The 21,645-nt window shown below is 40.7% G+C and overlaps 1 protein-coding gene across 5 annotated transcripts; it reads right to left on the bottom strand.

The window, feature by feature from the left end:
• Window positions 1-27: 27 nt before the first annotated feature.
• Window positions 28-15,863, bottom strand: impdh1b (IMP (inosine 5'-monophosphate) dehydrogenase 1b). 5 transcript variants are annotated; one of them, XM_008400588.2, is made up of 17 exons: window positions 15,562-15,863; window positions 11,205-11,303; window positions 10,941-11,021; window positions 8,164-8,212; window positions 6,986-7,087; window positions 6,820-6,894; window positions 6,584-6,589; window positions 6,168-6,374; window positions 5,998-6,085; window positions 5,727-5,926; window positions 4,955-5,045; window positions 1,923-2,018; window positions 1,631-1,774; window positions 1,375-1,519; window positions 1,149-1,292; window positions 983-1,066; window positions 28-612 (listed from the first exon to the last, which is right to left on the bottom strand). In XM_008400588.2, the coding sequence occupies exons 1-17, from the start codon at window positions 15,777-15,779 to the stop codon at window positions 591-593; spliced, it is 1,851 nt and encodes a 616-aa protein (XP_008398810.1). In that variant the 5' UTR covers window positions 15,780-15,863; the 3' UTR covers window positions 28-590. The 5 variants fall into 5 exon arrangements, with proteins under 5 accessions (XP_008398810.1, XP_008398811.1, XP_008398815.1 ...); XM_008400589.2 differs by having other exon boundaries at window positions 10,941-11,018; XM_008400593.2 differs by lacking the exon at window positions 15,562-15,863 and adding an exon at window positions 13,150-13,314.
• Between the last annotated feature and the right edge of the window lie 5,782 nt (window positions 15,864-21,645).

Here is a 21,645-nt window from a genome sequence, read left to right as displayed (position 1 = left end):
TTACTCGGAAAGGTTTGCCGCTCCGGACTGGCACGGCGCACCAAGAGAGACGTGATGTCTTGTGTTCCGCACCCGTCGGTGTGCGTTGCTGAACGGGGATGGGTTACGCTTCAGGCGGCGCGTATTGCTGGTAGGCGTGGGACCCAAAGCGAGCCACAAAAAGACGCCGCTGATCTGCGCCACGGCCGTTTCTGACGGGACAAACACAACACGGCACGCCTTTACTCCGTCCCGACTTTACTGTGACCTCACACAACCTGGAGTTCACACGACCATCAGCCTCACGCACACCAACCTGGTGTGGGGCTGCACACTCATGAACCAAACAAACAAAAATAAAGTCCAACAGTAACCCTGATGCGCCACTTCTTAAGAGCAAAGTCTGAGGTGTTCAGAGTCGGTGCAGGTTTGAAGATTCTCCATTTGCTACGATGCCGTCCTCTACTCCGAATCCGCCGTTTTGTGATAAGTGAGCGAGTGGGCTTAACGCAGAGGAAGCAGAGAGGGTGTTGTTGCGGATTTTGGCAGAAGTTTTGAAAACATTTGGTCACTGTCAGATTGGATCTCCTTCACTCTTCCTTAAGTTCCGTTTAGTAAAGTCGCTTCTCATAACTGTGGAGGCAAAGAAAAAGATCAGCATTTAGTCTGGAGGGTGTCACTCAGCTTAAAGCCAGACTTCAGAAATGTGCTTAGCGTAAAATGTTCATTTGAAGTCTCGCTGTGAGCAGAATCATAGCCAGGGGAAGAATGTTACAAATTCATCGAGCCTCTGGTTGTGGATCGATGAATTTGTGTTATGCCTCTTAAATAAACAATCTTAAGTTATGTCACTGTGGTCCATCTCATACAACTGCTGATGCACCATAGAGTGTAAATTTCCAGATCTTTGGTTTCTCTCCGATATAGAAACCGTCAAGAGGTTGAAGAGCTAAAGAACTTAATTCTAGAAATTTTATATTTTGGAGTTTTTGAAGTTACTTACGAGTGTAGTCCATGAACGCCTCCCTCAACCTGTGCGGACATAGTTCGCTTCTCAAACTTCAGTTCCCCAGAGTACATCATAGAACTAAGAAAAAGAAAAATCTAGTTATTTTAATGTAGCATTCATAAATATTGCACGCGTGCTCCAAGTAAAACAGACACCCCACCGGAGGACAGACAGGCTCTTTGCTCCGATGTCCTGGCAGCCATGTTGGATTCCAGCTATGAGGTACGGTACAAACTTATGGATGGAGCCTTTGTCCTGGACCGAGCCCGACACGCCCTGAGCGACCTTCACCTTGTCGCCCTCACTGAAAAGAAGACATCACCCGCTCAAGACTCGCTTCACCCAAATATAATGTTTGCGTTTAAGACTTTTTAGCTCCCACACACCTAAAGTAGCGCTTCTGGCTGCTGGTGCTTTTCTCCATCGCATCCAGAGATCCCATACCCCGATACTTCTTCAGTCGCACGCCGTCTGAGAAGAAGTACTCTCCAGGAGCCTCGGTGGTCGCAGCTAGCAGGGAGCCCATCATAACTGTTGGGAGAGGTTTCACACGTGGTATGATAACAGATATTCAAACGGTGCTGTGAAATGGCTGGAAGTTGGACGGGGGGCTGTTTCTCATGGTAAACATTTGGGCCTCACCAGTCGATGCTCCCAGAGACAGAGCCTTCACCACGTGGCCCACGGTCTGGATACCGCCGTCCGCAATCACCGGCACACCAAAACGTCTCGCGTACTCTGCTACTTTATACACAGAGGTTCCCTGAGGACGCCCACAGGCCATCACTAAAAGGAATTTAAGAAAATAAATAAATACAGGTGATGCAGAGCAGGACAGTCTGCTGAAAGGGACCCGCAGTCCCGTAGCTTTGCAACCGATGAGCAGACTGTAAACTTTTCTGCATTGCCATCTTAGTGCTCAGTTGTGGAGTACCTTCCTGCGTGATGCAAATGGAGCCACAACCCATCCCAACCCTCAGAGCATCCACACCGGCATCAATGAGATTCTTGGCCTGGGCTGCTGTGACCACTGCGGAGGGAAAGAATAATTTTAAAATAAGACAGCAGCAATAACGACCCTTGCAACATTTTGTAAGACAGTTCCAAGAACAAATAGTTGTGTAGTGACTATTTGTTGACAACTCAAACTCAAAAATAAAAATAAAAACTCAAGAATTAAAGGTGATCAAAACAAAAGGTGAATCCAACTCAACAGTCACCTGATGCACCGTGGGTTTCTGGCTTACACAGTTCAAAAGGATAGAAAAAGTAAAAAATGCAGTTCTTTGGTTGTTTTATTCCACAGTTCAGGCAAAACGAGTTACAGGCGTCACAGGACTCTGCTTCTTCTCCTGCTCGGATTCCTGCACCTGTTCCCTCACCGATTGACTGACAGATTGATGACTGAGACTAGTGACTCATTCCATAGACTGGTAAAAAAAACCTTATGACCAGCCACGTGCATAATAAGTTACCTAAAATCCACCTATTTATACTGTGAATCTCCCACATCCCAACTGAAATTAATAAACTAATCAAGTGAATTACTAACTGTTGGGGTTTTTAAAATTAGCTCAAGACCTGTAAAGAACCAGACACAAGACCAATGAGGTTTTTATGCCTTCCTTTGCAAAGGCAGAGACCCACAACCTCTAACCCGCCCGGGATCAAAGATTGGTGAGCTCTGCTCAACTCTGCTTGGGAATTGGCTTTTATTGTGATGACCTTCTTCAGTAGAACAATGCTGAGATGACAAAACAGATGGACCCCTTGAGTAGAAAATTACATTACAGATAAAGAAAGAACCTTTAACAATAACTGGTCAGAGCCAGTTAGGTAACTGAACACATTTAGATAAAACACTCAAATAAAATGACAAAATAATGATTAGTTTTACCCAACACTTACCAATGAACTTATTCTAAATAACAAATTAAACAAAAAATTCTAATTATAAATCAACTAGACAATAAACAAAAAATAAGAATATACTAAATCTAAATTCTAAAATTTAACTGAAAATAGGGAAATGGCTCCTACATTCCAGCCCCTAATTGTGCATTAAATCACAATTACATCTCTAACTAAAGGAGCTATTCTAATAGCAAGCTCAATAATTAATGCAAAGACATTAAGTAATTCTTCTGTGCAATCAGGACAATGTCTCCAAGAGAGAGGTTTCTTCTCCGTCTCATCCATTTTTGTCTTTCTTGCATTAAGGGCAGATACTCAGAGATCCAACTTTTCCAAAAGAGTTCAGCCATATTCTGTACTTGCTTCCATCTCCGTCTGAGGTACGTGTCTTGTTCCTGAAACGGTCCAGGTGGCAGAACAAGTTTGCTCTTCAACATTAGGATGCGATTGGGCGCGAGGGCTTCTAAATCATTTGGATCATCAGAGACCAAAGTGATGGGTCTGTCATTCAGAATGGCTTCAGCCTCACAGAAAACAGTTTGCAATGTTTCATCATCTGACCTGATGGAAGACACTGGACCACTCCGGCAGATGAATCTTCTGATTACATTACTTCAAGAAGTGGCATCCAGGGCATGAAACACTTTCAAATGAAAGGCACAATCAACTCCCAACATCTGTAAATGGAGGTTTATCTGGTGGCATCTTTTCCTCGGCCATTTTTTGTTCCAGAAGTTTTTCTCCATTTCTTCTGCAGGTAACACAGACAGACAGGATTTTTCTGGCAGCAGAGTTTGCATTGATTATCCAGTATCTCTGACGCAGTCTGGACAACATGTGGTTTCTACCTGCTGGACCAAGCAAATGGTAAATGCGACACAGAATTAATGTCACATGCATGGCTTTACACGGGACAGCCGGATGTCCAGCCTCAGGTGGCACAGCAGCTCCTCCGAGACGTCCACTCACTCTGAGGACTCCGTTATCAACCACTGGACCAAGTCCGTACAGCTGGCCATCTTCAGAGACAGCCCAAGCTACAGATGGTTTCAGCTTCATCTGCTTGCACTCCTTCAGCAGCTTGTTGTTCTGGTTCTCCATTACCAGAATGTTGTCCTCCAGCGCCATCTTTCCTTCACCGCTCGCCTCCTCCAGCTTTAGATGGGCATCCTCTTCTTCCTCCAGTGTGTTCTGGTCAGCTTCTGCTTGACCCAATTTTGAATAGATCTGCAGGTTCTGGCGAATCTCCTCAGCCAGCAACCCCTGTCCATCTTGGAGCTGGGAAGACAAGCTGGTAGCATCTTTTCCCAGGTTGATGTTCTTGCCCTCTGCTTCATTGCAGATGTATTTATTGACAGTGCTCCTGTTCTTGGCAAACTTTCCTTTCAGGCTTGAAAGATGTTGCTCTGCAACACGACACTTCACAGACAAGATTGAATTTTCAGCCTTAAACGGCAAATCAATGCAATAATGTCCATTTTATAATTGTGGTCCATTGTTCATGATATTCATAAACTTAAAATCTTCTCTGGACATTTCAATCTGCTGTTGGGATGTTTTTTCATTGAAATCATGATTGTATTGTTCAATCAACATTGTTTCCAGATGTTTAACAGAAATCCTGTTTGCAGTGAAAGCATGGCAGCCTGTTTTGTCCCTTTCACTCCGGAGGGGACCATTGATGACCCACCTAACTCGGGTCCAAACTGCATATGGGCCTTCATCCCGACTGCTGATCAGCTCCCACAGCTCCATTACTTTAGGTACATTTGTGCCAATGAGCAGATCTATGTCAGCAACTGTTGTGGAGCTTGACGCTTTGCAGGTATGGCCACTTGTCAATGTCCTGCTGTTGTGGAACATTTCTCTTTGAAACAGGCATTAGTTTCTGTGTCATGACATCTGGAAGGTCAATGAAATCACTCTCATCAAGTGCTGCTACTTTTCTAAAACTCTAAAATTTAACTGAAAAGAGGGAAATAGCTCCTACAAGTTGCTTGATTTTAACCTTTAATTCAGACACTCAGCCATTTCCAATTGCAACAAACTCACCGTTTCCTCCCACCACTTGTAGTTCAGGATGCTTTTGTTTAATGTAGCTGATCATGTTGATCTGATACACTGAGTTGCCCTGTGAAGAATCCTGAAAATACAGAAAATTTTTTTGCGTTAGGTAAAAGTATTCCACACTTTAGAAAGTTCTGAATAAAATATGAACAAATTATGTGTGGATTTTACATTACAAAACAACTGTATCATTGTGATTGCATTATGGCTTAAATTTTCAGAGTTCTTGGTCCTTTCTTAAAAATAAAAATAAAAGTTTATTATGAATTCTTAACAGATCATTCTAGTATGGTTAGGTTTTAAATATAGGACCTACAAAAACTACAGACTGGACAGAAAGCAGGAAGGAAATATTAATGTGAATGTTTTAACAGAAGATCAATAATAGAAAAATACAGCATAAAGATTTTACTTTAAAGGTCTTATAAGTATTTTAATAACTACAGAGCTGCAGTTTGTAGTGTATTTATCCAGCACAATTCTTCTAAAGCTCACAAAGTAACGCAGTGGTCAACAACAGCCACCAGAGGGCGCTCTGTGGCTAAACTCGCTGGAGGGATGATGAACTAAAATTCTCCTAACAGCAACTTCACGTCCTGACATGAACACAATGCTGCAGGTCATGCTGGTTTATCTTCCAACAGGCCTGTTTCTCAATCACTGCTAAACCAAAAAAAAGGACACCTTTCCCCCAAAATAATAATCATAAAACACACACACACATATATATATATATATATATATAAATAATACCTACCAGCACAACCACATCAACCCCAGCCTGCACCAGTAGGTCCAGTCTGTATTTGTCATCCTCACGGGTGCCGATGGCGGCACCACAGAGGAGCTGTTTGCGTGGATCTTTTGATGCTAGAGGGTAGTCTCTGTTCTTCTTCAGATCTGTCCTGGCGATAATGGCCACCAGCTCGTCACGATCATTCACAATGGGAAGCTTGCCTGAAATGAGAGCGTTGAAATGAGCTTAGGAAGCAACACAGGGAACTCTGCTTTAACACGCCAACGTTCACCTTTTTTGCTCCTCTGTAAAATATCATTGGCTTCTTTGAGCGTGACGCCAGCCGGAGCTACCACCAAGTCCTCTCTTTTCGTCATAGCCTAGAAGATTACAAGCGTGAGTACGGCGATAAAACAAAATCAAAGTGTGGAAAAAAACTCCCAGAAATGCAAAGCAGCACACCTCCTCCAGGGGTTTGCCGTGGTCTTTCTCAGAGAGGAAGTCAATGTCTCTGGAGGTGACGATCCCAACCAGCTTGCTGCCCATTTTTCCCGTCTCCGTGATGGGAATTCCAGAGAAACCGTGTCTTACTTTGGCCTCGAACACATCTCCAATCGTGTGACACGGACTCATTACGAGCGGGTCTGTGATGAAGCCCTGTTCGAACCTCTGGAAAGGAACAGAAAAGTGAATGAAATCGTGAATCATTTTGTGACCAAAGTGGGTTTTTGTTTGTAAGTAAAGCAGAAGATGTAGCAAAAAACAACTCCACACAGTTAAGAAATTGTAATACACAGCACGCAACAACAACAACAAAAAAAGTTAAACATACACAGCAATGACAAAAACATGCACCACACACAGAAGGTGAAAGTTACCATATGCTACATTTAAAAAAAAAAAAAAGATAAGGGGAAAAAATTAGGAAAAGTCAAGAGAGCAGCTTCAGATTAATCATTTGTACTTTATTCCATTTTTGTAAGATTTGACAAAACAAAAACACCACAACAACAACCTCTGCAGTCAAAATAAAATACAACATGCATGACTAAAAAAAATAAAAAATACCCATCGTTTATAGGGAAACATGACGGAAGCGGAAATTGTTCCTTACCTTGACCTTCCGGACCTCATTGGCCTGGAATTCAGGTGTGCAGTTGTGATGAATGAACCCCATTCCTCCCATTAGCTAGCAAATTAGGAAGGAAAAACCACATTTAAAAAGTAGTACACTTAGATTAAAAAAAACATGAATAAAAGTGAATTCTGCATTTCCTTACCGCCATAGCAATTGCCATGGCCGATTCTGTGACGGTGTCCATGGGTGATGAGATGAGAGGCGTTTTCAGGGTGATCTTCTTGGTGAGCGCCGATGTCAGGTCCTGTAAAAGTTAAAAAAGGTTGCACACTTCATCCAGCAGGGGGCGTAATACACTGTGTCACTAGTTTTTAGTTAATGCTGGTTAAAGGGAAAGGAAAAACCCCAAAGTGTCTCAATTTAGTGTTACTCTGATTTAAGATGGCTGAACATCCAATCCAGTAAATTGTGTTCTGACTCATCACTATTTCCTCCCTAAACAACAGAATTTATCTTCACTTATCATCCACTCCCACAAGAACCAGCATTTTTGGGATTTTTATTTTTTTTAACACTTGTGAAAGAAAAATAAATAAATAAAACAGAAGCAGCATTCCTCGCATGGGAAACCGGCGCATCAGTCTAACTCACGTCTCGAATTTGCTCTTTATCTCACGTAGACGTAAACTTTGGAGGCAGATCGCCGTGTTTCTCAGGAGGTCACAGCGAAGGCAAAAAGTATAATATCGTATTCTGATTTTACTCAATGGGAAGCTTTGAGCCAGAGAGGGAAGTCAAAAAACCTCACAAATTTAATCAGATATTGCACAACGGCATAAAACTTCAAGTATCAAATAAGACTGATGGGTGTTACGGTTAGTATTTCCCCATCATGACCTTCCATGTTTGTTGTGATCAGAGATATTCCTTTAAACTCGTTTCTTTAAAACAGCAGCAGAGATTATAGATCAATTTAACTAAAACCCTTAGAAATGGACGGAGCAGAAGAGGGAGGCTTCATTTCGCGCAAAGCCCAGAGATTAACTCATCTGCTGAGAGACGGGTGAGCCACTGACCAGACGTGAACGTAAACACATGAGGGCTGTGGGTGCAGCCGGCGTCTAACCACACTAAGCAAAAACAGCAAGTCAGAAAAAGAGCAGCTCTTGTGTCAGTAAGAGGTGGAAAATACCACAACTTCTGTAAACAACTGGATATAGAAAACGAGGCTGTGATGCACAGTGGAAGATTTTACGTGCGGCTCCGCTTTCTTTTCGTTTAAGAAGATCATTTCCAAACGTTTTCGACGTGAGGGAGCAAAGTGCCAACCAGAAAGTTCTAGCTCACGAAAAAAAAAAACAACAAAAAAAAAAAACTCACCACTTCATCAGAGGTAAAGTCAATGAAGCCAGGCAAAATCAGGAAGTCACTGAAAGACAAAGAAGAAATCAGAAATTAAAGAGAAAAAAAAAAGGGAAAAATAATGGTCATCATTGAAATCTCAAAACATAATCAATCTTTAATAGAAACTCCAGGAGCTCCAGATTAAGACTTCACTTCATATGAGCCGACAGAGCAACAAAAACCGTTTTTGGACCAAACTGAGTACTTGAATTACATCTTATTGTTACGAGTTGCCTCTTGATGTTTTCCCAGAAGAAAAACATGGCTGAGAACAGACACTGAGGACAGCAGGGTATGCCATGTAGCTGCTAAGAAGCTAGAGTTGACCTCTTTGTGCCGAGTAAACACTACAGGAACTAGAATGAAAGAATTTTGAGGAGAAAAAGCTAGACAGAAATAGTGTGTGTCGCCCCCCACCCCCTCGCTTCAGGCAGTCTGTGTGTACTTAGTGGTTTTTGCAGATGGGTGTGAGACCATGCAATAGGCGAATGGAACGGCACAGGACTAAATGGGAGCTTTGCATTTTTAAAATGAAAAGCACATAGTAGGAACGGATCCAAACTGAGGAGAGATGAGCACTAATGGTGTACATGAAGAGTGCAGGAGAGTGGAATATGAGGGATGACTTTTAATCTACTTTGCGTCAGCGTGGGTGGAGACCAGGAGTCAAAAATAGCTTCCCTGAACGGGACGCTAAATGGCAGCAGGTCCAGCCGAAAACGGTACGCAGGGTCCACATCTGTCAGCATTTAGCTGAAGCCTCAGACCTCAGCAGCATCACAGTCTGAACCGACTCTGGAGTCGGAAGCAAACGGGCTCCGACTCCCAAGGGAAACAAAAGCCTGTGGCCTTATTGTGGTTTTCATTTGAATGTTAAATGTAGACAAATCCAGGACGCCAAGTGGGAGTGTTTGAAGATAAACAAAAACAAAGGTCACTCTGCTCACTTTCTTTCACCTTAGCATTCAATGGATCTCGCATTTTTTGCATAGGAGCAATCAAAGCAAATTAAATAAATCTAAAGAGCATTCTTAAAATCCAGTATCAAATTAAAACCATTTCAAACCTATAAATGGTATGCATAGACAACCATTACTTGACTGTGAAGAATAATGTTGTTCTGCATGCCAATCATGTTTCTGAAACAATGCTGTCTGGCTGAATGTTTTTGTACAACCATGAATTATAGTGGATGCTTTAATTGTGTAATCTCCTTTGATTTATGTTTTTTTAACCCATTGACCTTTTCCAATCATTCTCATGTAACAAACTTCAAATTTACATTTATTTCATTGCAAATTCATGTTACAGTCTGAGAAAAGGAAGGAAAGTGAGCCTGAATTGGGTTCTCTTCTACCTCCGTCTTTAGAGTTGTTGCCCTGATGAAAGGTGAACCTCTGCTCTACTTTCAAATACTACTCAAACTATCCGGTCTGCACTATAATCCATCTGCGCCTTTACATCAAACATATCATGTTACAATATTCTTGTTAGGCATTGTAATTTAATCCCCGTCATGGTGCCACTTTTGCTTTTACAACGATTAATCTCTCGACATTAAAAAAAGTAGTCCATCTTCTTGTTTCTGCTTGTTACACAAATAACAGCCGGGCTTAAAGATGTCAAACGGTCTGAAGAATTCAACATGCAGGTGCACATATCCGAAAGAGCAGACCGACGTCTGAAGTGCATTTTCTGCAGGAGGTATTTATGGCACAATGATACAGGAAGTTTAGACTGTCACCAACAATGACTTTGCTGAATTTCAACCAGTGCTACAATCATCTTTTTTTTTTTTTTTTTTTTTTTTTAGAGAAAAACAAAAAAACTAAACAAAAAGACAACGAAACCTTTAACTAAGTTACACGATGCCCATTCGGGCAGCTATAAGTTAAATGTTTTACAGCAACAGGAATGTTGTCTTATTGCTAAGCAGCAGCGAAGCAGAAACAGAACGATGCCAGAAATTTTGCGATTTTCAGCTAAGAATTAAAAGTGCTCTAGAGGACAGCTGTAAAGGGATCCCGGGCATGAGTATCAGTTGAAAACTCATATAATGGTTGGGGATTTATGCGAGTGGAAAGAAGCTGCGCATGCATCTCGGTTTCAGAATCTGTTTGTTCCAAAACAAAAAAGATGGATGGCTTTATGTTTTGCCATTTCTATATAGGTGAAACCTGAGGCTTACTTACACTGTAGAAAATAAACTGAACTTAACCTAAACTGTCTGATTTAACCCTGGTGAACAAAAACAAAACAGGTTATGCGTCTTTTAATACAGTGTACGTAAACCTATGGGCTTCAACTATGAATTCAAGTTTCAAATTCATGGCCAGCTGATCCATAAAGCATGTGCCACCAACATGGTAAGAGAGAAGCAAGAAAGGGTGAGGCAGCGGTGCTTAATTAGACCCTCTGACGGAGCAAAGAATGTGCAAGAAATAGCATAAAGTGTTAGTCATGCATTTTGTGTTTATGAGAGAAGTCAAGCACTTTACTGATCCGTTTAGGTAAATAATAAGCTTTATGCTGACTGGAGCGATTCCCCCCCCTCATAACAAAGATCAAGTTAAGCATTCAAGCAAGCTTTTGACACTTTATTGCATGAAAATCCTTATATTTTGGGATAAATGCAAATAGATTTTCCTTAAAGAGCAATAATTTGCTTCCCCCTTTAAATAAAAAACAAAAAAAAACCATCCTCCATAGACAGAGGGTTTCTTTAATAGTTTGAAGATGACTGGTTTACTCACTTGAAAGTCAACCCATCTCCTTTAGAGCATAGCTCTTCAGCCGTATGGCCATCCGAGACAACACACTGTTGGTCAGATCTGCTGGTTCAAAATGCGTTGACCATTACAAAGCACTGATGTGCACACTTAACTTAGCCTAACCTAATTGAGCTCTTAAAAAAAAAAAAGTAAACCTTTTGATTCTGTTTCACTAATGTACAGAGATGTGTGGGGAAGAAAAAATAAGTAAAAAACACTTCCATTCTGTGATGCGTGGATACTTACTTGTACGTAAGGCCGTCGCCAACTGAAAAGAGCTGCTGTGCCGACAGTCCGTCATCTGGGATGTAGCCCGTACCACCACTGATTAAATAATCCGCCATGCTGCCAAAAGATCACACAGAGGCGCAACCTCAGGAAAAAGTATAAAATATGCACATGACGACAGGGATTGAATGTTTTGCAGAACCTGTATAAAATGCGGGTGTTCTATACGGAACATTTTAAATCACATAGAAGCTTAGTTATAAAGTAACCCACTGTCACCACGAGATCTGAACTATTGCATCACAAAATAGGAAAATAAATAAATAACAGTGCAATAGTCCTCACTCTATCCAATGTGCAGCATAAACCCTGAATGTTGACCGAGTAACACACAAATCCATCACTGTAGGTAAACAGACATTTTTTCTTAAATTTAGCCCAAAATTATAGTAAATTAAATACTGCATTACACACACACACACACACACACACACACACACACAGACACCCCTCTGCACCATCATATGTATCTTGACTGAAGCGTTACTGGCCTGGTGACCTAGATTAGATTATCGGCAGCCAGCAAACACTAGCTGCTAGCACTCCACACCCGTAGATAACAAAAAAATATGATGCTTCTGATCATTGTTGTTTACATTGAGGTGCATCAATGGATTATCTCCATCTGACCATCTACGATAGGCCTTAAAATCTATTACGAGGGCCGCTTATCTCTCTCTACATTTTGGGAACAGGATGCAGCCCACCTTATGGTATTTCCCTAATCTTGTTATCTTTTAACCGTTTTTTACCATGCAGATGGAAAAGGTTATGAGGAACTAACTGCAATCAAACTATAACTATCTACCAGCAAAACAAAAACCTGAAAAACGTGTCTATTTTTTCTGCAGCATTTGGAAAGGTATATTTAAGAGTAATGAAGCGAGGATAGTGGGAAAAAAAACTACTTTCACTGAAGATACACTAGGCAAATGTCGCAACTATTAGTTCTATTTTAGCGTTTTAATCACGCCGAATTAGAAATAAGGTCCACATACATTATTCATCCTGTAGAATGTTCCTATAAATAATGGTGAATATCTAGAAGGAAGACTTCTATTATTTTTTCACATATTTCTAAAGCAAGTTTGGCACTGGACTCACACGTGTCCTTTTTTTTCCGGCTGTATACCAGAAAAAAACTTGCGAAATAATGTCCTGTTAGCAAAATTTACTGAAACTTCCGCAAAAGTTGCATTAAATTAACTATTTAACCGAGAGAAAGAAAATTGCGTTAACACCTGTTTACACACTTCAGTCGCTACATCTAGGTTAGCTAGTTCAATGATTAACATTATTAGCTTGGAGCAATAATGTCTAATAATATCTGCCAGTCACTCTCAGAGGTTAAACAGTCCAACATTACCATTACCACCAGTTTGTAACGCCCATATAAATGTTAAAGACCTAAACTCTGAGTCAACAATATTTTATCATTTTTAAAAGCTTCTAACGCCATAAAGCTACATAATTAAAATTCAAACATTTCGGACAATTTTGCTGTTAAACCCATTATAAAGCCAATATATTTCCATATTAACGATGACGAACTTGTGGGTAACCACATGAACTACATCCAGACTACTCCGTTGTAGACATGTGGGAGCGACCGCTAGCATGTAGCATTAGCAGCTTTTGTTGCCCTGTCTTAGGGTTCAGTCAATTCTTCCGGCAATTTAAGGTCTACGACTTAAGCTTGCACGCCGTTTAGCAGCCACTAAAGCGGCTTAAACTGTTTAAGTTTACCCCAAGAGTAAAGTCGAGCATCTTTCTTTGAGTAAGCTAGCAGCTGCCTCAGAAACCAGATGCCCACGTTGACAAAAAATAGGGAACAACTTTCCAGCTGCGAGACCCTCGCGAAAACCGTACGAAGGCGACTATAAAGGCGGAACTACGTCGATACCTCGTAGAGAAATGAACAGGATGAAAACACAGATCCTTCTTCAGTCCAAGATGTGAATAAATATGTCTGCAGGAGGCTGAGAAGTGGTTGCTTGGTCGCTGTGTCTGCAGACAGTGTTGGTGTTATGTACTGAGAGCAGCGTCACATCCCCTCCTCCCCACCTCCACCATGTTAACCCAATCAATCCTGCGATCAGGGCCGAGATAAAACTGTATGGGTTTGGGTGCCTACGCAGAATCCTGTTAGGGGTCATACTTCCACTAACCACCTGAACACCGGTCAGCAGCTACATTAGCCATGTTCCAGATGCAATGCCAGATAAAATAACAGTGTGTTGCAACAGTAGTAATGCTGCTTGGAAGTTTTCCCACATTTTGCAGCCGAGCAATTCTGTTTCCTGGGATTGTTTTCTAAAGACCAGCACACGTAATTGTGAAAAAGTGGAAGAAACATTACTTGTACTGTTCAACATTTACTAATAAAAGAAAAAAAAAAATTACAAATGAAAATCATGGTATGTTTTTATATTAAGAGCAACTGCTGAAAGGCACTACAAACAGGCTAACTAGCATTAGCATTGTGAATTCTGAACGTTTCAGACAATGAACAAGAACATTTTGTGGCTTTTCAGTTTTTACTTTTATCAGATGCGCAAGACCTAATATGTCTCATGACTGCTTGTCTTTTTTTTTTTAAGTGAACCATCTTGTTAATGTTAGAAAAGGTTGTTTGAAATTGTGTCTCATTCACATGATCATAATTGGCCTGACTGCACAGAGCGGTCACCACTTCCTTCACATGAAAGCAGTTACGTGAAATCTAACCATGCAAGGTCGGCATTATTACAAGTTGAGTTTTTTATTGTTTGTTTGATTTTTTTTATGTTGTTTTTTGGGGTGTCTGTTGGGTCATCGTGTTACTTTGGATTAGCCACTTTCTGCTCAGATAACATCTCATATTGGGAAGTTAACAAGTGTCAGAGGATGTCATATTTTAAAACGATAAGAATACACTCTGAAACTGCAGCATGACTTTACATGAACGGTTTCAGAAGTAATCCTAAACCCCTCTGTACACAAACCTCACAAGCGATAGCTGTTCCATGCAGTCATGCGTCCTAATTGATATGTTGCCCTTGTCATCAAGCAGATGTCAGCCAAGAATCATTTCCTGTTGCTTCCTCACTGCTAATTTTATCTGTCATTACCTCCCTGCAGCTCCGAGAGGCCAGGAGAAAACTGCCAATCAGAACTTTGCTGTACAAGCCATTGCAAACAGAGGGCCGAATTTTGACAAATATAATTCACACTCCTGAGTTACTTGATATCTGCCGAGTTGACTCAGGAAGATCTGTTACACGCTGTGTCTTTCTGTGATATTGAATGTGGGTCATTACAGATATGGGTCAGTGGTTCTTTTGTGCACTGGTGCTATTCTGAGCACTTGATTCAGCGCTGTTTATCTTCCCCGCTGCATTCTGCCTGCTCTGGCCCGAGTGGTGAATCACAGAGCTTGTGCACGAGGATCAGAAAACGTCGGGTTCAAAATGGCACCAGTCTACTCGAGAGGAGCTCTTAGTGTTGCGCGTTCGCGTCGACTGCATCAACGGCGGGTCAGTTCAAACCACGTGTGCTCACGGTCAGACAGACCGACATGAACTTACTTGGCATGTGTGACTTGAGTCAAATTCATCTCACAAATTTGAATATCATCAAAATGTTTCATTTGTTCCATTTTTATGTTATTTTTCACTTTGACGATTTAAAGTTAACGAAAATCCAAATTCAGTTTCTCAGACATTTTGAATATTTCATCAGGAAAACTCAATACTTGATCAGAGCTCCTTTTGAATTACTTTATCAATCCAACATGGAGGCGATTGACCTGTAGTTCACCTGCATTTTTCAGCGTGGTGCCTCATCTGTGTCCTTTTTTTCTACTACCTTTTTCCTTTCACTCGACTTTCCTCCGGGACATCCTGTAGCTCAACCGTCCGGGGAGCAGCGCCGACAGTCAGACGATCAGAGAAAACTGTCTTTCAACGGAGAGCTGAACGGTTTACTGGGAGCGCCTCTACTGGGGAGCAACGTATCTGAATCCACCAGACCCATTTCCACAGACTGCAGCGTCCAGGAGAGCCAGAGGATCTGCCTGACTGGTGATGATGGGAGCACCTGTCTCCCCATTGTCTTAAACAATGTGGAGATCGTGGTGAGCCAGGACTCAGGCATCAACAGCAAGACGCGGGGCCCCAAGAACTACTGGGGGCATACGTATTTTTTATGCTCCCAGTCATAGGTTTGATGAGCCTGGTTTGTCTAAAGAACCTGACAAACCAGATTATTTTGCAGTGACCAACCCTCCTCATGAAGGGAGTATGAAGTATGAACATGTAAGATGTTGAATACTCACTTTTCTGGAGAAAAACCCGCTTGAGTCCGTATGGCGTTGTACCGCTGGGCTGCTGTTTCGTGTCTATGGACATGTGAAATGCTCTGGATGCAGCGATCCCCTTCCTTTAGCGGAGCACTCGTATACGAAGGCTGTGTGTCCCCTACAACTCCTCGGTAGTCGATGTGCTGGCTCTCTCTCACTCCGTCCACACAGCGCCCGTATTCAAATCTTTCCATCGCTGGCCCTGAGATCTGACCCTGAATCTACTGGGGCCCCTCAGTCTTGTTGTGCAGCAAGTTATGTCAACAGAATTTAAAAAAAAAGAAAAAAAGAAAAGATCTCCAACAGTCACTTAAATCCACAGGGAAGTAATCCCCAAAACAAAGCAAGATAAACTTAAAGCAATCATAAAATTTGCAAAACAAATGCAGTATCCTAATATGAATCCTGGCAAACACTCGCTTTCTTTTGCTGAAAGAAAGTTGTATTTTATTTTGTCTTGTCTTGTCTTGTCGGTTGTCTTTTCTAGACAATTGAGTCTAAAAAAAAAAAAAAGTTCAGCCTTTCTCAGACTGCTCCGTCTGCTGGTGCACAGGATGCACCTGCCTGCAGAAAGATACCGGCTACCTGTAGGCGTGTCAGCAGGGGACGTCGCCTAGGAGATTCTCCCACCCAGAAGGCGTCACTGTGGCAATGGTCCCTGCAGCATGCATTGTTGTTGTTGTTGTTGTTGTGGCGAGCCTGCTGAAATCTTGGAAGAGGAAAGACTTTTTTTTTTTTTTAATCTAATGTCCTTGTGCCCATCTTGAAGAGGAACCCATTGCCCTCAGCTCCTGAGTACAACAGGAGCGTTGCCGTCCTGCTGAGTGCTCCATGAAGCTCTCTTAATGTTCCGCTCTCTTTCTATGTATGGGTTAATCCTGCTTTCTATCAGCGGGCACAACGTCACGTTCACAAAGAGGATTGCGGCATTAGAGGCAGCATGGTCTGAAAAGAGAGCAACACATTTTTACACCTGCGAGAGCAACGCCGACATCACAAAGGTGAGTTATTGTCTGGAATAGATAAGTGCTAAAAGTCAGAGATTCAGCCTAACCCGACATACTGTGCCCAAAGCACATTTGTGTCGTCGTGACATTCTTGAAAGCAGATTGCACCAACAGGTTGCGCAACCTCTCCAAATGGATTCAAAACCACTGCTCCAAATAAAAACAAAATCATTACCTTCGGTAAGTATGTGCAGTTTGACACATGTGCAGTACCTCTTGAACTTTCCCACATTTTGTTTTGTTGTGTTATATCCACAAGCTTCAATTAGGATTCTATGTGATTGATAGCAATAAAGTGGCGGCAAACTGACCCATTTCAAATTCAGCTACAAAGGAAATCTAAAAGCTGACGTGCCTCTGTAGTTGGACCCCTTTTCCCTGATACCACATAGTAAATGTACAACCAACAGAACGAGTACACGCAACTCTAAAGCTACCAAGACTTGGCTGCCTGAACTGTTAGTCAAACATGCCAATGAATCTAACCTCTCCTCCCCATTTTCTGCCACTTTATAATTTTCCACAGCCTTGTGTTGGTTACAAATGTACAACGATCCTTGTCTATTGAGGCTCTTATCTCATGAACGAAGGAGAGCCTTGGTTTCAGTCCCCTGGAAATCAGGACTGAGTGACTTTGACAGCTGGTGAGACGTTAAAATGGAAAATCCTCTTAGCCAGCCCTCTAGGCTCCAGTCAAATCTTCCCATATACCTCCACCATCACTGCTTCTTTTGACAGGTTTGAACAGAAACTTTTCGCCTACAAAGTGTGCATGCCGCCAGAAAACCGACTGTCGGTTGCGAAGGACGGGCCTGCCAGCTCTTTCCCAGAGTGACTGCGGTGCGAGCTTAATTTCATCTGAGAGTGTCACATGCAGGACAGCCCTCCTCTTAATTCCACATGTGCAGCTCCTCAGTGGATTACATTTAGCATAATGAACATCATGTGCACAGCGTGGACAGCCGCTGACCCATTGAGACAAATTGAAGTCATAAGGTTGAACAGGCAAGTAGCTATCCCACAGTGAAAGAGTTCTCCTGTTGTATAAAAGAGAGGCCATGGCGGACGCATCTCAGATGATCCGAATTGATTTCACATCGCACATCTTGAAAGGAACCGGGGCCATCCATTTCAGTAAACCAAAGTAAACGCATTCCTCTTTTCCTCGCTTAGTGTCTCTGACAAAGAAAGAAGCACAAAAAGCTAAGAGGGGTTTTAGTTTGGTTTATTAAATTGGGAAAGCATTTATTTTTCAGTAACTCGCTAAGTGAGACATGATTATGTTCATAATTACACACAGGCTGAGGTTTTTTTATCTTTATTTCTGCTGATTATGATGGATTTCTGCTTGCAGCTAATGGAAAGGTGATATGTGAGATTAGAATATTACATCACACCAATAAAAAAAAAAAACATTCAAACACAGAAATGTAGACTTAGTGAATACCATGTTGAATATTTGCTTAAAGATGGTCATTTTTCATACTGTGCTTTTCATCTGACAAATAAGTCTCTGAAAAATGAATTGTTCTAATCCACTGAATATGACTGCATGCTGTAAATGTCGTTAAGTTATAAAATATTCAGACCAGCCAATTAAACTAATAGATTACTATATCTTCAGGTCAAAGAATCTAAACGAAAACTTACAACTAGACAGAGTATAAATTTTATTCAGGCGATTAAAAACAGTAAAGGTTGTTGTTGGTGTTCCAAACTGTTAACTGCTGCCACCTAGTGGTTTTTTATGTCATTGCATTGAACACCATTCATTTCCTGAGTCAGATATTTCATCATCTGCATTGATTTTTTTTTATTTTTTATTTTGTTTCTGTTAATTTACTCCAATTAACTGGTCCGTTTTTTAAACAAACTGATCCGCTCTGGGGTTACTACCACAGTATTGGACATCCTTATGAATAATCATAAACGAGCAATTTTAATTTAGTGAGTTTTGTGCTCGATTAAAAAAATTGTCTTTTACAATTTATGACACAGGTTACTATTTGCCACATTGCAGCCATAAACTTCCATGCGTTTTATTGGGTTCTTAATCGACAGACCAAGAAAAAGCAGTTCTTAATTATCAAATTGATCAAAAATTCACATTTTTTTCTTTTTAGAAATATGAACTTTCATCACTTTATATCTCTGCTTTCTTTGAATAAAACTCAGTTCAACCGATTTTATTTAAAAGTCACCTAATTAGTAAAAATAATCCATTTTTGTGCAACATCATCTCAGTATAACTCCACACAAAAAAAACACAAAACAGGCATCTTTGGAAAAACTGAAAGACAAAAGAATCAACAAGAAAGCTGCAAGATGTTCCATTTCAGGTTTGTACTGGCCATTAAAGTGATAAACAAAGAGTAGGCTCTGTTTGGTAGTATACCAAAATTAAATATTTTAACCTTTCTGTAAAAAAAATCATCATACTCTGAAAAACTAAAGATAGTGGTGGCAGCATCATGCATTATTTCCTATAGAATAGACTGGGAATCAGCTAAGATTTAATGGGAAGATGAATGGAGACTAACAGGACGACTAATGTGAGGTTCCACACCTCAAAATTAATAATCCAGCGCCTTTTCCCTGTTTTGTGGTTTTCTTCTTCAAGCAGCTGCGTACTTTTGCCTGAATATTGAGCAATTTGTCTTTCAGAGAACACTCTCATCTTGGGCTAGACACTGTAATGAAAACCAGAGAGAAATCTAAATTGCTGGCTGCCTTCCAGGATCACTTTGGCTGCTTGTGAAAGGTGCCGAGAATCAGCCATTGCTCTTGTGCACGATAAAACCAGTGCATTCAAAAATGACTCATTTATTACGTATTAACTCACACTGACCATTTACCAAAAGAACATTTAGTCATCTTTTTCTCCATTATTGTCTTTATTTATTTTTTTAACCCTTCTTACAAGACGGTTCTGGATGGTTAAAGCCATCTTAAAGTAAGTGTAAATTGAGCGTGTCTTACAGTTTACATTGACACATGACACCGATAGTATTGTGAAAGCTTCCATTGTCAAGTTTGAACTTGCTTGGTGTTGAATGGACGAGAACTTTCTTTGACTTTTTTTTTGAAAAAGTGAAAGAAAATACCTTCATCCGCTCCGAATGGACCACAAAGTCTGACAAAATACGTTTGTACTTCGCTCCACATGCACACTAATTTTCAGAAAGCTACTAATTATTGCCATTTTTTTGCTTGGAGGCATTGAAAGAAACGTACAACAAAGGCTTGTATGTTTAACACAATCATTTACTCAACACTGCTGTTTTACTTGGTGTTGATTTGGCACGATTCAATTGGCTTGCATTTTCATTCAGTGGTTTTCGGAGCGCCGAGTCTCAAAGGGTGTTGCGCAACTCTGGGTTTTCATGCACAGGAAGTCATGAGACTTGATCCTTTTCCTAAAAATCTGAAACAGTACAGTTACTCTGACGCAGCTTATGCTGATCATTACACTTTTCTCTACAGAGAGCAAATTCTTCCAAGTAGAGATTATCACCATTTATCATTAGATGCGCTTTAGGAGATTTGGAATCGTGCCTGCTGGCTGGAGTAATGTTATTTTACTGCAGTAAATTAACATCATGTCTGCTTAATTTCATCATGCTCTGGGTTCTGAAAGCGTAAATGGACTGTGAAAGGAAATATTTGCCCAGCAAGTCTGAGCTGGCCTTTTCTGGACGGGGTGAGTGAGTGTGTGTCTGTCTCGTCACACACATTCATTCTTTAGGCACAAGTCAGAATGAACTTCAACTTTCTTGCTAATAAGTCTTCTCCTTTATTTGCTAGCACAAGGAAGTGAAACCGTACGTTGTATTCTCACATTTTCAGTGTTAGTCTCCTTAACAGGCCATCGATGTTCCAACAATAAAAAGTGACCGTTTACAACTTTCTACCTGCTTTAAATGAAAAGGAAAAACTTTGGAGGTTGTCCACCTCCAAACTATTCACATTTTGATTCACACAGACATTCAGTCAGAACATGATGATTGACAGATATTGTTCATTTGTATTTCTCCAATTACACTATTGATACGTTCAGTTCATAGCAAAACCTGTCATTGTGCGTTGAAAGGGAAGAACTGCCTGCTGCTGTGACCAAATGGTCAGTATGAAGGACTGGTAAACATGTTGTTGTGGTGTCAGACTCTGCAATAAGCTTTAGAATGGAAGCAACCTAAACTAAAAGTAACTATACACAATAAACACATTTTTATGTGCATCACATGCTCTAAGAAAATGTTGCTATCTTTACCAAAGACCAGAACCAATGAGGGCTTCATTTCACTTATATCTGTGGTTGGCTCCAAAAATCTGAATTTTAATACTTCTGCTAAATGTTAAAGCAAGTTCCTTTTAAAGTGTCACATTCATCTTTATGTTTGCTTATAGAGTGACATTCTCATTTTTGGCCTCTTTCTCTGTTTTTGTGTGATCCAGGATTACATACTTTGGTATGAAGTTTTTACTGTGTAGATTTTAGCATTTTGCTTTTTTTTCTTCTTCTTTTGTCTTATGTTTCAGATGATCAAAATTCTTTAATATCAGACAAAGATAACTTTAGCGAATTCAAAATGTTTTCAAATGATAATTTCATTTATGGAGGCAAAATAGCTTTCCAAGCCTACACGGCCTCACGTGTAAAATTTAAATGAGCACCTCGGCCAAATAACATGTTCTGCTACCTTTGGTAGCAACAGCTGGTGAGAGATGGAGTTTTAAAGTTATTTATAACAACTAGTTATTGACTCAAGAGGCAGCTACCTGTCCAAGTAGAATCATATTGGTTTGTACAGCTTTTTCCTTAATAATAAAAAAAATTACTTGAAAAGTAAAGTGAACGTTTTCTTTAACTTTGAATAATATTCCGAATCATTTAAGAGTAACAAAAAAAAAAAAAAAGCAAAAATAATAAATGGTAAATTAAAAATCTAATTCAGATGAAGCCAAATGGCACTCCTCGTTTATAAAATGCTTGTGTATGTTCCCGAACAAATTGCAAAGCATCTGGAGAGAAACATGCAGAGACAAGAGGGCC

The sequence above is a fragment of the Poecilia reticulata genome, linkage group LG23 (genome assembly GCF_000633615.1).
Source record: "Poecilia reticulata strain Guanapo linkage group LG23, Guppy_female_1.0+MT, whole genome shotgun sequence".
Lineage (NCBI taxonomy): Eukaryota > Metazoa > Chordata > Actinopteri > Cyprinodontiformes > Poeciliidae > Poecilia > Poecilia reticulata.
Note: the sequence above shows the minus strand (reverse complement) of the source record. Positions and strands in the feature narration are given on the sequence as shown.

Coding starts and splice junctions, on each gene's coding strand:
- impdh1b (XM_008400588.2), bottom strand. CDS start 15,779: ATGGAAAGATTTGAATACGGGCGCTGTGTGGACGGAGTGAGAGAGAGC. Junction 7,088..8,163: donor ACTTTACCTCTGATGAAGTG/GTGAGTTTTTTT, acceptor TAACTTTTACAG/GACCTGACATCGGCGCTCAC. Junction 2,019..4,954: donor ACAAGTGGTGGGAGGAAACG/GTGAGTTTGTTG, acceptor TTCCCTCCGCAG/TGGTCACAGCAGCCCAGGCC.